Here is a 17,029-nt window from a genome sequence, read left to right on the forward strand (position 1 = left end):
GCTTGCTGCATGGCCATTTATTCTTTTAATTGGGGTCCCTGTTCTCTTAGGTCCTGCCCACCTGACAGTTAAATCCAAGATAATGAGAGCTAAGTGGAAACACCAACCATAGTTAGCATTGTCTGAAATACAGAAAACTGAAAAGCATTATTTTCATCAGAAAAAGAGGAAAAAAATTCTCATTCACATATATTTTAAATGAGTTGTAACTAGCTCTCTATAATAATGTTTTTAATTAAACTATTGCTCTAAATTTCAAATTTCCTTCTACCTCTTCTTCTCATACCCTCTCCCACGGAAAAAAAAACCCTAGATTAAATGTTTATACAATTATTTGGGAATAATTTGATCTGCTACTAAACCAGCTCTATTTCTGCCACACTCTCTGAAATGGTTTTCTTCTCCCTTCTCACTGATGTCTTTGGGCATTGGATCTGTTGCACCACCCTGCTCCTACTGAAATCAGTGGCAGGAAACTGCATGCATAGCCATGCTTTCAACATTATTGGGGTTAGATTTCTAAATGTTAAAGCTCCAGCAGAAAGATTCAAGAATATCCTGAAGTGAAGGTATCATGCAAGCCTTCATAGTGGCACAGCGGTCACTTCTGATGTTGACAGCATGCCTGGCCAGTCACAGTTCTTTTTATAATCTGTGACACGGGTGTACATCATGCCACTACAGACACATGCAGCAGGGCACTCTTATCAGGTTTTGCCATCACAGCAGTAGCACAGGAATAGGGAGAAGCTACAGCTCAAAGCTGGCCAGACCATGCCCCACAAGTTTGAGTTTTAGCATTTTCCTGATCCTTTTTTTTGGCCCTGTTGAAAACAGAACTGGGTAAAGCAACAAGTTCACCAAAACCCAGATGCTTTCTTTAGAAACTTAGTCACAAAAGTCAGACCTTATTTGCCCTTCTGAATCTCAGAAAAGGCAGACAGATGGGAAAACGTCCCAGGGCCTGGCCAGTTCCTCATTAGCTTTACAAACCCGGTCACCCTCTGGGGCAGGCTGTGCTCCATACCACGAGGTCTAGTTGGCACAGGGTACAGCTCCTGACTTGCCTCTCTCAGGTGACTGGACCTAAGTGGGGAAAGGTAGGCATCTGACAACCATTTTGAGAGAACTGCCACCTGCAGAGAGCTTCCAAGTTCTCCCTTATCTACAGCACTTCCACGGCAGAAGGCAAAGGACAGAAAATTTAAAAAAAAACAACAAAGAGAAGCTATAAAAAAAGAATCACAGAACTGAAAGGTTTCTAGAAGAAAATGGGAGGTCCCATTGCTCAGTTTTAGAAAACAAGTGCTTATTGCATCACTGTATTAAGGTCAGCTGCCTAACTTTCTTTGCCTAAAGGAAAAGCAGAGGAAAGTATACCAGATGTCTAACAGCCACCTCCTATAGACAAAAACAGAAACACCTTTGGGGTGTTTTCTTTCAGGTCTTCATTTCAACTTTTCTGTAATCTTATTTTTCATGTAAAGTCTTTAAATGAAAGCCCTTTTAACTCACATTACAAATCATGGAAACTAAATGTCCTGTGCTGACCAGGAGGAGGAGACAGTTAACTTCTTACAAAATAGAGTGCAACACCTGATCCAAACTGCCATTTTTTATTTTTCCTTTTTTTTTCCTCCCCTCTCCAGAATTCAAAGTTGTGCAAGTACCAAACCCAGCCTAGGTATTCTGTGGGAGTTGCACTAAAAAGACAACTCCAAACAAGTTGTCTGCTTATAAGGGAGGTTGGGATGGGCTCTCAACCAAAACTACACATTCGAATATTCACAGATTTTGAGGAAGGCTCACTATTATTCTACATTCTGGTGCCAATTCCTGCCTTCATTACAAACTGGCTCAAAATTACCAGAAACTTTTAGCAATATTTAAAATCCTGATTTTGCAACCTACCTCTCCCTATGGAAAACTAAAAGCAAAGCCTGAAGGAACATCAAGCCAAAAAATCCTTTCAACAATATCATATAGTTATCTTGAAGACTGTAAGCATTCAGGAGCTACAATACTCCAAGTTAAGATTTCATTTTGCAAAACACAAATCAAATCCAAATCTGTCCCTGCAGTATCACTCTGAGGACAGACTTATTGAGATTAAGGTCCTACTTCTACAGCCCTTAGTGAGAAGATTTCACACGATAAAGAAAACCTTTTTTGTTTTATATGTTTATGGGATTTGATTCAGCTCCAAGATGGCTGTTTTCATCCACAGGCTGTCTTTCAAGCACCATGGCTCAGTTGCTACAGTCACAAAGTAGCTGAAATTAACCAAAATAAATATTGCTTTATTTAGCTTGTTATAAACAAGACCAACATGGACACACCTCTCTTCCTGAGCAGTTTTGTGAACTATTTTCTCAAACCTGGAGGGAGGAACATAAGATCCTCAGCAGCAATTAAGTTCAAACATTTGTGAATCTGGGCACTAAATCACAGCTTAGAAAGAGCTCTCTGTCCAATGTATTCATTAAAGACTATGTGCCAAACTAATGCTTCTCTCCAAACATCTCCCCATAAATTTCCCTATTGTCATTTGAGGAGAAAAACAGTAAGCTTTCCAACATGGAGTAGGTCAACGACCATACAGTGGAAATACTTAAGTGGGATTCACATAATCTATTTGAAATGTGTAACTCCATAGACTAGCTCCCCCTTGCTAACCAGGGCTGCTCTCTAGCTGACAAGCACTTACAGTGACTTTCTCTAACAAGTTTCATGTACACACTAAATTCAACTATTGCCGTGGGTAGTACAGCTGCACAGAATTGCATGGTTGTACTTTTGGGTTACTTTACACACTTTTTTGTTGCTAAGTTGATGCAAATCCTTACCCATTTTTAGACAGCAGGTAACATTCCTGTTGCTGCAAAGGGGATATACAGTTCTCCTCCATTATTCAAAGAAACCTGCCTGGCCAATCTAACTGAATCTCTCTGAGACCTCCAACCTGAAGACAACAGAAAGATTTCTACATGTTAGACAGGACAATCTAAGACTTTGGAAAATAAGTCAAGCCTGATAGCATCAGTGAAATTTATAGTGGGAAAAATCATTAAGCAGGCCAAGAGTTGAAAGCAAGAACTAAGTGCACTTTATAAAATCTGCAGATCAGTCATTTCCATATCTCATTTCTCTTAAGGCAGATGTTTCAGGCAGGAAGGTTAAACATATGGTTTTTAAGACATTCCTCTCTGGTTTGATGCTCTGTCATTAGGAGGTATGAGGCTGATTTCTACGTTCTGACTTAATGCAAGGCAAAGCTTTCTGGAAAAGCTCATGTAAAAAGCTACTGCTCCTGTAAATGCAATCTAAAGCTAACAGTACTTCCACTCTTCTTGGAAATACCTGCTAAAGTTGGTAGCTATGATTGAAAAAGACAATGAACTCGGGCAGGTATATACTGCAAAGCTGTATGTAATGGAAAAAAATGAAAATGTCTTATCGCAACTAAGTCTTTAACAGTTTGAGCTTTTTTTGTGTGTGTGTGTGTTGAAGTTTCTTTTCCCAAAATAGGACATCATAAACCAATGAAAACCATGTTTCTGGAATTTACACTGAAATATGCTTTTCTTATTCATTCTGTACAGATGCAAACAACTAGGATTCCTTTTGATGAAATGACTGACTATACAAGCTCAATGACATCAGCCGCAAAAAAATTTTCAACCACAACAGTAATTTCACTTTGTACAGTTATTCTTAATATATGCTAAAAAAGTTAATACTCCCAGAAAAAAAGAAATAATCATTTTAGATTCATAGTTTATAACTTGACAGTCATCAGCCACATATGGAAACAGGCTGCCCCTCTTGATGGATCAATGACAGGAGGTATATTAATTGAAATAGCAATGAGCCATCAATACAGTATGTGTTAAGTAAGCTGTTATACACAGAGTCTGGAAACAGGATGGCAGAGGGGAACAAAGGCAGGACTGTCTTCAGTCCACAGAGAAATGCATCACTAACTGATTACTATACACTGTGGTATGAGGCTTTGACACTGAACTCATTGCTTATCTTCCTAAGAATTCTTTTGACGATATCTTTCAACTATGAAAGACACATTTTTGAAGGGAGGAAATTATAAACCAACATCTTTTCCACTGTTCTGAGAGAAGAGGCTTCAGAAATGTACCACAAATCTCTTATCTGCGTCCCTATTTCACTCCTCCTTTTAAAATTCTTTGAATTATTTGGAACCTATTTTTCATCTCACTCAAAATTGGGATTCTGAGATCGCTATGCCTGGCACTCTGCAGAATGATTTCTCTCTTTACAAAATGAATGCAAGACCTTATCAGTCTGACAGGGTGGAGCAACACCAAATGATACTAACACCCGCACCCTCTTGCTCAGTGCTCCAGATGTTGAAGGGCAATCACTGTAGCTGTATAATATTTGTTTTCAGTTAGTGGCTTCAGTGCAAACTAAGCCTCTACACATAGCCTTTCTAAACGCAAAAAAGACCCTATGATGCATTCATACTGTATAACACACTTTTGTTTTATTCAAGGTTTTGCAAAGTTAGGCCACATAAGTTGCATGTAAAATTTACTGTCTGCTACAAAGGCATTCCAGATTTCCATTTCCCCAGACAACTGGGAGACAGGCACACAACAATCTCACACTGAAAATGTGAGGAGAACTAGTGGCTGAAGTCAGTGAAATCTATTCTGCTCTCAGTCACATCAGAGAAAATCAGAAAAAAAGGACTCCACAGGAGTCAGTACAAAGTTGCACTGATGAAAAAACAGGAATGAAGACAGAATTAAGACCATTTGAACTCAAATCACACTCTAGAGATCTGCCTGTTTGAAGGATCAACATATACTTAACCCAAATTATTTATTATACATTCTCAAGTGAAAGTTTGATGAGGTTGGTTCAGAGGGACTCGTTTACTCAGTTAGGGATATGTGAATCTGAATTGCCAAAATACAATAAAACAATCAATATGCCTCATTATTTATGAGGTTATTAGTAACATCTTAAGTCCTGAAAAGAAAACTTATTGGAGCATTTGTACATTGGAAGATACAGCAAAAACATTAATCAATGCTCATATCACTTCTGCAAGGTGGAGAACAATTTTATCTCTGCTTTGCTAACCAAGGAATTCATATAGGAAGTTGCAGTGACTCAGAACAGTCAACCAAAGCAGTGAAAGACATGTGGTTAGAGTCCAGGATTGCCTTCCAGAATGCAGCACATGTCACCTAGACCACTGAGCCCAGGGTCCAAGCCTCTTCTTGTTTGCATCAGTTACAAATTCTGTTTCTTTCAGCACATTTTGAACTGCTGATTTATATGGATAGGAAGAGGGAATACAACTCTCCATATATATGGCTTGAATGTTTTCCTTATCCAGCCCTAAAATAGTCTCAAATGGTCTGCAAGTGGGGAAAATGACCCTTCTCTATGTTAATAAAACATTAACATTCTCTCACTATGAGTAATAGCACTCCTCTAAGCCAGCCTCATGCTAGAGGGAATCTTCATCTGTATCGATGTCACTGCTTGGTTTGTTCAATCTCTCAAATTCTTCTCCATCCTACAGGAACCAGAAGCAGAAGAGAACAATTTGAGTACAAGTTATCTTGTTATTAATTAAAAAAAAAAAAAGTAAAGCTTATTTTGTAGGCATCACTTACACAAAATCAAGATCCTGTAATTTAAATCTCTTACCAGTGTGTTATAATCTTGCTCTAGGATATACAGGCTCATAAAAAATATCCCCTATATCTTTAACACTTTTTAGTGACTTACAGCCTAAAACAGCCTGTAGTCCATTCCATCAGGAAGCCTGCTCATATAGTGCTATTTGTTTTTACCACAGCTGCTCAATTGTAAGTGCTAAAGTAGATAGTGCCTGGTATACCAAAAATATACGACTTTTTGTTTACTGCTTGTTAAACAACAACCTAAAAAGGCACCATGGGGAATTCCTGAAAAAAATCTCTTCCAAGTTTAACGTTTCTTAGAATTAAATGAAGACAGCACTCTCTGCTGGCTGCAACATGTATTAGAGAACACATCTGTACATGCAGACTAAACCCTTAACCCTTCCCCCCTAGCCTGACTGCTCAGCTCAACTGAATGACATATCTAAGAGCAAGCCCTCCCTGTCATGTTCTAGCTAACTAGATTAATATTCAAATTAGGACAAAAACCACTAACAGGCCTGGAGGAAATGTTTCATAAGGAAAAAATGTGTTAAAACTCTGTATTTAAACACCACCTTTTTGTTTTCCGGTATCTTTGACTGTTAAGGTAGAAAGAATCTTAACCTCAAATATATTAACTTCTTTGTGATGTGGGCTCAGCTACACAATTTATCAGTTGTACTTCAGTACAATTATTTCCCAGGCATCAATTCCAATTACTGGATGGCCAGGGCCAGTAAAATATTTTGGTTATAAAAGTTTCAAGAAAGGATTTGTACAAAGCTAAAGTTGCTCACGGGACTGTCTATAGTCACAGCAGGAAAGCAATGCTTATCTAGGCTTCATGAATTGAAGAAGTGGAACATACAAAGCAATATCAAATCAATTTAAAAGATTTTAAGAAACACTGCAGAGTTCTGGTGTTTCAGTTGAGGCATGAGTCCAGTCACATGCCAAATGAATCTTCCAAACATTCCATAGCATAAATGGAGGTGAAACAAAAAAGAGAAACCAGAGGAGACAAGTACTGAAACACCTTACCCCACTTGACCTCTCCCACGCATCTCCTTTGACGAGTTTGCCCCTTTCACGCAGAGTGGCATATTCCAGGCCTCTTGGTTTACTGGCATTATAAATGAATATGGAGAGAAGCACTACAGGAGCTTCCAAAAAGAACTCTAGAGAAGGCCTGAAGTCAAAGATGACAAAAGATACACTGGTGATGATGACAGTGGTGATCTGAGCAGTCATAACATGGAACATATTGTCTCGGAACTTCAAGATGAAGGCTACAGACAGCCCCAGGAAAGCTGTGACAAATATGAGAGCCACCGAGAAGATGTTGTGTCCATAAAAGAAGCCACAATTTCCTATCTGCCTCCGGTCCTTAGCCCGCAGCCCCAGCATAAGTCCATTGAACAGCACACCAAAGGCATAGAGTTTGCTGTTCTGTGTGAAGATGCTCTCAGCAAGCTGATCCCCATCCTTCAAGATCTTTTCATTGTAGATGTTAGCCAGGGCAGAAATGAAACACTGCACTAGAATAAGCAGATGGCCCAGGCTGAGGCGGAGAGGTTTCAGTGCTCCTGCCATGGTACTGGTGACATTCCACTGGAAGCTGGGAAGGAAACTTGGTGCTACGCAGTTGCCCTTTGCCACACATGCTTCCTCTGGTCCAGCATAAAGAAGGCAGTGGTTAGATGGACTAAAAAACATATTGTGATGGAATCCGTGTGCAGCCAAGCTTTGCTGATGGCCTCCAGTTCCTAGAGTCAGGGCAACGATGGACAGGAATAAAATCACCAGAGATGCCCATTGTACCCAAGAGAGTTTTCGCCTAGGAGTAGACAAAAAAAGCCACCAACTTTAGAAACACAGTGGTACAAATTAAATGACAGGAGAACAAGCTCTATAAAACTCATAAAAGACATCATGCCACAGATAAGGAGACAGAGATGGGTGCAAAGAATTTTCAGAATTGACAGTAAAATGCTGAAACAGAACATGGTTTTCTATGGCAAATGGGGGCCCAGCCTGGTAGTCACAGACATACAAAATGGAATATTCAAGGAAAGTCTTTCAAGATCATGTTAGTTCTAGATACTGACTGCCTGACAACTTAAAAGCAACTGTTGTCTCCATGGGAACACAGGTCTGATGGATAAAAAGAAATCAGACATTCAAATAATTACCCTCTTTCTTTGGTAAACATTCACTACACTTCACTTTTCCCCCATGATTTTGTGCCCTTTTCAGTATTTTATGATGGTAAATCACATAAATCTATGAAGGTAATTTATAAGACTGTTAAAACTATTTATACTATTTTTTCACTCAAGCAAAGCATATTTAACTTGGGGAAAATCAGAAATTTGGAAGATTAAGTAAACTGTGACATCACAAAAGACAAAGCTAAACGAGTGAGAAAAAACATTTCAAGTCAGACTATTAGACACTGTTTTGGTGTATTAACACCTGTAAAAAGGCATCTTTGCTCCACATTCAACATAAGTGACTTTTTTAGTAGAATATGAAGTTAATATCCATTTCCTTGACAATCTTTTCTGAATCTAAATCACACCATAAAGAACACAAATCAGGCGAAGTGGAACAGGTAGAATGGAGAGTCTGGCTTTTGTAACATTGTTGTGGTTTAACCCAGCAGGGAGCTAAAACAACTACACAGCTGTTTGTTCAATTTCTCCCCTTCCGGGGGAAAAAGAACCGAAAAGAAAAAGATAAAACTTGTGGGTTGAGATAAAGACAGCTTAATAGGACAGACAAGGAAGAGAATAATAATAAGAATACACAAAAGTGATGCACAGCACACTTGCTTACCACCTGGAACCAATGTTCAGCTAGTTCCTGAGCCATGGCGCCCCCCAGCCAACTCCCCCCAGTTATATGCTGAGCATGACATCATATGGTATGGAATATCCCTTTGGCCCGTTGGGGTCAGCTGTCCTGGCTGTGTCCCCTCCCAGCTTCTTGTGCACCCCCAGCCTCTTTGCTGGCAGGGCAGTATGAGAAGCTGAAAAACTCCTGACTTAGTTTAAACATTGCCCAGCACCAACCCAAACATCAGTGTTATCAACATTACTGTCATCCTAAATCCAAACCACTGCACTGCACCAGCTGCTGGTAAGAAAATTTAACTTTATCCCTTAGCCGAAACCAGGACACACATGAATAATGAAGGGGGGACATATAATTACTTTTTAAAACATACTATGCAGTTGACCAGAAACACATCAGGGCTGGCACAGTATTATGGAAGACACCTCTATTTTTCACTCTTACCTATCTCATCTCCTCTTGTTAGATTATATTTACATTCAATTAAGAATTACAACAGACTGGACAGAAGTACTGCTAATCATGAAATATGAGATTTAATGTACAAATGAAAGTACCCAAACCTTAATTCTAAGCATCCAACAACCGTATAATCATGATTTCAGTTGTTATCTATTACAGTTGACCAAATGTGTACAGATACATAAGGACTCCTAATAAGCTATTAATTCCTACACCTTCAGACACAGAAAAAGCCATCTCTCCAAGTTGGTATAGCCACAAGAAAAGAGAATTACTGTTCCCATCAGACAAAAAGAAAGAATGTAGCTCAACTTCTTTGTCAAGTCTAGGAAGATATAAAATTTCATTTGCTTTAGTAAATAACACTTACTTTAGCACTATCCTGAACAGAAGAGCTGTTGTTATAATAACAAAATTTGAGAAGAGTACAGCCATTGCCTAGAAAGAGAAGAAGAGGAACAAAGTTATACTCCAGCCATAGTGTGGACATCAAAAGCCCACCAACTTTAAGTTCTCACCTTTCTGCAAGGCGGTAGAATAACACACCCCTAAAATGACATTCAAGTCCCATTTCAAAACCTCAAGCAAACCACAGAGCCTAAGTTCCGCTGTAGTGGGGAAAGCTGTACTGCAACAAAGATGTGAGGAAACCAATCCAGTGGAAAACTTACTTAACAAAAAAGAAAACGGTTTAGTTTTCTGTCAGATCAGTTCCTCAGCCGGCTGGCCAGCCAGCTGCAAAAACACCTGTGTCAGCACAAAGGAGGAAGTTGCTCCAAAATGAAAATAAGAAAAGAATAGGGGAAGGCAAGGCTGTTTCTGGCTGTGCCAGCTTACAGTGTTCATGAAATCCCAGACTCGGACAAGGTACCAGCAGAAAATATACTCCTTGTGTGTTAAGTGCACTTGCTGTATCATTTCTCAAAGGTAAGGAGGTGCTTGGCTTGAATTTTTGAGACTGCAACCCATTTCAAAGTACAACTGAAGACAACTCTAAAGCTTCTGTCTAATTTGGGAATAATAATGACAGTGCCCTAATCCATGGCCACGATCCCAAGCTGCAAACTCCTTGTGACAAGGATTGTCTTTTTGCTCTCTGTATTAGACACTCTATACTGGCACACTGGACCAAAAAAAGGCTCTTTTAAGGCACTGCAGTTACTATTAAAGATCAGAATCTACCAGCACCAGTGGGGAAAAAAGGTTCACTTTGGGGGATGGGGAGTGTTTCCCAAATTGTATGTTATTCAGGACGACACTGTGTAGTCAGTACACATATAAAAATCTAGGCATCTGAACTCTTTCCGCTAATTCACACAAAAGCATATATGGAGCAAGAAGTGCAAAACACGGATTTTATCTTCAACTTTCTCATCTGCATTTCCACATTCCCAATTCTGCAACAGCGGAGCCTTTTTCATTTACCAAAAGAAAAGCATATGCCCTTTTCCCGTTACCTTAGTTCCACTCTATTCCAACATACTGTCTGCTGAATAATAAATCTCATGAAACAGCGCAACACAGAGTCTCAAGTAAGCTGAAGACTGACACGTGAGACATCTGCCTAAGAAACCACAGCTTAATCTTCCACTTTGCAAGATCACAAGTCAATAAATATTCATGTTAGGTGAACACTGTGGAAGGAGAAAAATATTGAATAAAGAAGTGAATCTGGCAGAAAACACTCCGGGAAAAAAAGAGGCTTGATGCAAAATGTACAAGTGTTCCATGTATTCTCTGGGTTTGCTTTACAGTCAAAGCCCCCCATTCAACATCTCTGGTAACATAATATGATCAAAGTCTGTAGCAGGATAGTTACAAGGAATTAACTTTGAGTTGCGTTGTTCTTTGAGGCCTCAAGGGATCTCAGTCATAGATGAGAAGGAAAAAGAAAAAATTTACCAAAGATCACCGTGCCACTAACTTACATGTCACAAACAAAGTCTCTAAAAAAAAAAAAAAAAGTCTTATCACTAGGAAATGTTAGCCATTAAAGAGTATCCATAGTTATAGCTGAAGCTTCAAGGAAAAAAAAAAAAAATCTCACCAAAGCAAGTCTGTACTTCAAGCAACTGCTCACCTAGGTACTACTTAGTTCCAAACCTGCTTAGTTTTTAAAGTCACACAAAACCAAGTTCAGTCAGGTATGGCCACTTTCTTTCAAGCATCTTGCCTCCACCTTTTCACTTTCATGGTTTTGTACACTGTCAAGGTATTCTATCTTAGAAATATTTAGTCATCTCTTTTAATACCTGTTTACCATGATAATGTTACAAATTCTGCTAACCCTCATAAAATATATCCAGTTAGAAGGTGTAAGATGCTAAGAGTTGCCAAAAAGAGGAATCTTAGAGCACATGTTCTGAGGGGAGAGAGACAAGGGGGGTGTGTGTGTGGGGGGCGGTGGCGGGGTAAAATATAAAAGCTGTGCGTATTACACAAGATGACCTTAACTGAGCCAAATCAAATTGTTAAGAAAGCAATAGTGTTTATATAACCTTCTAAACATCAGGCTTTGCTATTACAAACATTATAGCTGAATTTCCTTCCTAAAGTTAAAAAAAAACCCCAACAACAAAACCAAAACAAAAACACAACACCAAAAAACCCACACACAACAAACCACATAACCAAGCGCCCATGCACGTTATTATCCAACTCTTGATTTTAATTAGATATTTCCAGCCAGGTCCTATTCTAGACTCTGGTGTGTCCCTGACAGAAACGTACACCTAAAAGGACAGTATTTTAAAGAGAAATTCTGAAAGAGAAGGAACAGAAACATTTATACTTATTCTTAATGTCAAACATGGGTAGCCACAGTACTTTATAGTAAGCGCTAACCATCTGTTCCCATCTAACTTCAAACATACATTTTGGACCAAAAAGTATGCTAGCACAAAAATAAAGTACAAAAACTGTACTATTTCCTGAGCATATACAGATTCATCCAGAAGGTTGAATGTAGTTAGAAGAAAGTGCCGATTAAATTTTGTGCTTAAACAGAACTAATGAACAAATGCAAAAATTAAGAGTCAAACAGTTTTCTTCCTCCTCCCCTTAGTTCCTGTTACACTTAGTTCCTTTGCAGGATTACATTTACTCACTTTCCTTTGGAATCAGTGAGGAAACAAAACAAGTCATCATGTGAAGTCACATACCTAAAGTGGTAGAAGTCACATAGAAAAGTGCAGCTCAAATACTAGAAAGATGAGCAAATGCACTGAGAGAGAAATAGAGTTGAAGAAACCAAAGGAGGGAAAGCATCAAAAACCCATCTAGCACTTAGCTATTCAGCCTATTTCTAAATCGCTTTGGATTAAGAAAATACACACAAACTGTCCTCTACTGACAGCTGTACAACGCTGGCCAGTGGGCAACAGAATGGGAAGGTCTGGGTGGTCAAGTAAGAGATCATTCTTTTACCTGAAAATCTTGCCTTGCCAGTGTTACAATTGTAGATAGTCTAAGGGCAATGTTACCTACCACTAAGACACTGAAAGATACTTTAATCAGCATATGTATACTTACTGGCTGGAGGTAGGACAATACATAGAAGACAATCAAGTTATCCAAAAAGTAAAGAAAGGCAGGAATTGACCATTTCATGGAATTACAAAAATTCTTCCAGGAAATACATTCAAAGGGATGATCCAAACAACCCTCTGAAAAGAAAAGAAATCAGTAAGACACTTATTATCAAAGTTTTATTATCAAAAGCCCAATCCCTTGTAACAGAATAGGTACCACCGTTCCATTTTCAGGAACACTGTTGGACTGAAAAATCTAAGGTACCACAGCCCTCTGGCAACACAGAGGACAGATCCAGGGCAGAATACACAGCTAGAGCAGCAAGCCTGTGTCTACGGACATTCACCTCCTTGCTTCAGCAGAGAAAATGTCAAGGAATCTTTTAACCCCATCAGAGTATTTGTCCACTGGGAGCAAAAATTCAATTATCAACCATTCTTTGAGGGCCAAAAAGCACTCCAAAAGTCCACACACAATAGTGACATCATTACTGGGTGTGATTTTCTGATGATTATAAATCCAATCTAGAACTGAAACAATGACACAAATAATAGACCTGTTCACATAGCATCCAAAGGGCAGCCAATAATGTCAAAAATACAAAATAAACCAGAACTCAGCATCTGTAGCACACAGCACATGATGTGGGTAAAAAGAGAACATGTAGGAAGAAGGAAGAAATAAAGGACAAGGCGCAAAGAATGACATTTACTTAGGTACTCTAAACTAGAGTTGGTGACAGAAGTACTTTGTTAGCCCAGATTTAAGACTACACAATGTTATCTAATCCTCTTCTGAATCACTGACACATTATTTCTGCAAAATTCAGACATCTGGAGTAAAAAAACAAGAAACAAAAAAAAGGTGGGGAGAGGGAGAAGAAAACCAGAAAACATGTGGTCAGCAGTAGCCAATGATGGCAAACACTGACTGTATATATTTCCTATCTTAGGTATATCTGTACTAAATGGTGGAGGCAAAATTTCATCAGCTTGATACAGCCATGACTGCTACATGGAGAACTGGACAAATCTAGCACTTCAATTTAACAGTAGTCTCCAGTGCCTGACACCCTCTTCCAATTTAGAGTCTGTTCTCTATCATTTTGAAACACTATGAAGTTAAGCTCTCATTCTTTTTTACATCAGGACAGAAAAGTCAAGAAAGAAAAATAGCCTGCAATGCAAAACCAGTAGTTAGTGAAGCCTGACACCGCCTTTCCCAAACAGCAGCCCCAATATTTGTCTTCCCAACAAAGCTACCTTGAATTATAACACTGAAATGTTGCTTCTGACTCAAATCCCACCACACACACACAAAATGCCTTCAGTGGAAGGTGGTGGTGCTTTTAAATAAAAGTGGTCAGAACAACAGAATATAACAGCCGATCCTTAAATTGCTGCAAGTTATAAGCTTCTGTTCAGTCATGACTTTACAGTGAGGTGGCTCCTATTACCTTAGCATGATACCATGTTAAAATTCTGAAAATGTTAGGCTATGCCTTCATTACACTTCCTAATTCAACTTCCCTGTCCCCATTTCAGCTACCATACACACAACTCAAAAATACGTGAATTTATAGCAGAAAGTGGAATTATAAAAGCAAAGTTTAATTATAATTCTGCATGGAAGACATAATTCCAGAGAACCTTCTAGCAGGACCTACTCCGTACTACTACATGTGAATGCATCATTTAAAAAACAAAACAAAACAAAAACAACCAAAAAAAGGGATTTGAAGCAGATCTTAGTAAGTCAGCATATTTTAGTTATTTTAAACATAGGTACTTACCTTTTTTCTTGACCCATAATGCCAATACCACACACAGGACCAGTTTTACTACTTCAGAACATATGTTCACTGTTGTAGGAAGGTAATCGTATTTGTTTTCTGTGGGATTCAGCAAATCATAGCGAATAAACAATCAGATTCTGTCTCCTGCGTTCATAATTAGACCAAGAAACTATTTTAACCCCTCCAATCAGAATTTTAGCCACTGTCCATAAATGCAAAAGCCTATGTCAGCACTTTCATTATAAATAGTTCAATTTTTATGATATACAACTTCCTGAAGACTCTTTTCTGGGCTGAAATCTTTCCTCATTTTGTCCCAGTTTACAGCAGAACTTTTTGGAAAAATTCAATAACATCACTGTTTTAAAAAAAATGTAAAAATGGGAATGTTTTCCCCAAACAGTAATATGCTCTTTTTTTCCCTTCATAAAAAAAAAAAACAACCCAGCTTCCAGGATGACACAACCTTCTTCTAGTACTGTATCTTTCCTTTGTTAGCATATTCTGCTAATGCTGGGTGAATGGAAAAGCAGTAACACTGGCCAGTTATAGCATGCCCACTATGATACCACTTTTCTCCTAAGTCTGTTGTGTGACAAATATTTCAGTCAAGACATGTACTATTGATAGTGCTTACACAACAATTTAACCTTTGAAAGTTACCTATAAAATAAATCACTGCCTCATCTTTTATGGGTGAACCTCCACGTGGATTGTACACTTTGCAATACAGGTTATCACTTTATGTTAGACCAGTGACTATATAGAAATTTTCTAGTACAGAAATACATGTCACTATTTATGTAATAGAATATTTATGCTAAGAACTCTGCAGGTGAAGAACTAGGTTTTTGAGTATCCATTTTACCCCAAACATCAACTCTTTCTTATTTGAGATACATTATGTTTATTGCCCAACAGCACCTTCATTGGCAGAATACTTCATCAGGAGGATCCGACTTGAGCCCAATGCAATAAATACTCCACCAAGCAGAAAGGTATAGGTGGTTGTCTTGGAGCAAAACACAAATCGACTACAGCACTTGGTCTCCATTCTGCTGTCTTGCTGTCAACGCCCTTTGGATGACAAGATGAAAATACACTATAAGTAGTACTTCCAGAAGCTGGTTAAACCAGGTGAAATGTATTTTACTGCTCTGTGTTATCTTATACAAAGATGTTTTACATCGTAAGCCATGATCTCATTCTACAGTTATCTTTTTATTTAAAAAAAGATAAAGAGAGGATATGTTACGAGAACTAGCAAAGGGGGATAAGCAACGTATTCACACTGAGTTGGAAGGTGGCACAAAGAGGCCAGTTTGTCAGAAGAGCACATCTATGGAATACTGATTAACTAAAAGAAATAAATTAACATGCTTATTTTTCTTTAATATTTTTAAGTGTTCTCGTTCATAATTCCAGTAAGGAAGAGTTCTACAGCTGTGGAGCGAGAGCAACATCACAGAGATGACCTGGCACTTACGCAGCACCAGCTTGTGCCCAGTAGGCAGGGGAGGAATACGGATTGCTGGAGGCAGAGCCTGAGCTGGACCCGTGTTCTCCGTCTCCAGCGCTGCCGTTACCCGGCCGACACGTTAACGGGGCCCCAGATCTGAAAACCTGGCTAGCAGCCGGCCAGCACCGGCCCCTGTGCCGGCAGCGGAAAGGGCCGGCTGCGGGCAGGATGTCCGTTAACGGCCGCCGCGGCTCGCGCCGTTTCACCGCGGCGGGGCCGGCCCGGAGCGCAGCACCCTGAACGGGCCCAGGGCGGCAGGGAGAGCGGCTTCAAACCAGGCCCCGAGTGCCGGCTCCGCAGGCGCCGGGGAGACACGGGGCGAACACCCACCTCGCAGCGGTGGCGAAAGCACGGCCGGTAAGCGCCGCCGAACGCTCTCCCGCGCTGAAGGAATACTCGCCTGGCTTCGCTCACCGCTGTCTGCCACGTCGCTGCCTCAGGTCGACGCGCGGCCGCAGCCAGGAACGGGACCGGGGCTGGGCGGGGTGAACCGGGCTCCGAGGCGGCAGCGGCCAGCGCTCAGATACTACGGCCAAGCACACCGACCAAACGGGCTCCCGGGAGGTCGCGGCACCGCGCTCCCCCTCACCTCCGCTGCACGCCCCCAGCGCCCATCACCAGGCTTCCCTACCTCCCGCCAGAGCCACGGGAGCACGACCGGCACCTCAGCGCCTCACGCAAAGCTCCCCGCTACCCCGCCGCACCGCAACCGGGGGCGCTGCCCGGCTCCGGCTCCCACCCCCGCAGGCCTCACCTGGCGGGGCGTTGCCCGCCCTCCCGCCTAGCAGCGCGCGCGCCCCCTGGCTTCCCTTCCCCACACCGCCTCCCTGTGAGGGCGCGCGCTCCCTCATTCTCTTTGACAACTGCCCCGCCCCTCCCCACCGCTCCGGCCACGTGACTTCAGGGAACGGGGCTCCACCCCAGTTCTCGCCGGCGCTCCTCCCCTCAGCCACGTGAGCCGCCGCCGCCACCGCCCCTTCCATGGACTGCGAAGTGCACATGCGCGCGAAGAGCCAGCGACTTCCCGCCCCTCTCCTCTCCTCCCTCCTCACCTTCCCGCCTTGCGCGCGCACAGGCCGAGGCAGCTGCAGCTGGCCCAGGCCCGCCCCCCGCGCAGGCGCATCGCCGCTGAGCCGGACGCGATGTTGAGCGCTGGTCTGTCGTCACGTGTGTGCGACATGAGGT

The 17,029-nt window shown here is 41.0% G+C and overlaps 1 protein-coding gene across 5 annotated transcripts; it reads right to left on the reverse strand.

Moving 5' to 3' along the window:
• Nucleotides 1–4,500: 4,500 nt before the first annotated feature.
• On the reverse strand, nt 4,501–16,766 carry SLC35A5 (solute carrier family 35 member A5). Of its 5 annotated transcripts, none has more exons than XM_054814791.1 (7): nt 16,259–16,766; nt 15,250–15,402; nt 14,323–14,421; nt 12,531–12,664; nt 9,370–9,437; nt 6,723–7,518; nt 4,501–5,569 (listed from the first exon to the last, which is right to left on the reverse strand). In XM_054814791.1, exons 2-7 carry the CDS (start codon nt 15,377–15,379, stop codon nt 5,501–5,503), a joined length of 1,296 nt encoding a protein of 431 aa, XP_054670766.1. In that variant the 5' UTR covers nt 15,380–15,402; nt 16,259–16,766; the 3' UTR covers nt 4,501–5,500. The 5 variants fall into 5 exon arrangements, with proteins under 5 accessions (XP_054670766.1, XP_054670776.1, XP_054670757.1 ...); XM_054814801.1 differs by having other exon boundaries at nt 16,175–16,766; XM_054814782.1 differs by having other exon boundaries at nt 16,245–16,760.
• Between the last annotated feature and the right edge of the window lie 263 nt (nt 16,767–17,029).

The sequence above is a fragment of the Grus americana genome, chromosome 1 (genome assembly GCF_028858705.1).
Source record: "Grus americana isolate bGruAme1 chromosome 1, bGruAme1.mat, whole genome shotgun sequence".
NCBI classification, from domain to species: Eukaryota; Metazoa; Chordata; class Aves; order Gruiformes; family Gruidae; genus Grus; species Grus americana.

Bases quoted from the DNA above. Each gene is read 5' to 3' on its own strand.
- SLC35A5 (XM_054814791.1), bottom strand. From the start codon at position 15,379: ATGGAGACCAAGTGCTGTAGTCGATTTGTGTTTTGCTCCAAGACAACC. The intron at 14,422-15,249 runs GTGCTGTTGGGC...TGAATCCCACAG, and splicing joins GAAGTATTCTGCCAATGAAG to AAAACAAATACGATTACCTT. The intron at 12,665-14,322 runs GTAAGTACCTAT...TTTTCTTTTCAG, and splicing joins ATTATGGGTCAAGAAAAAAG to AGGGTTGTTTGGATCATCCC.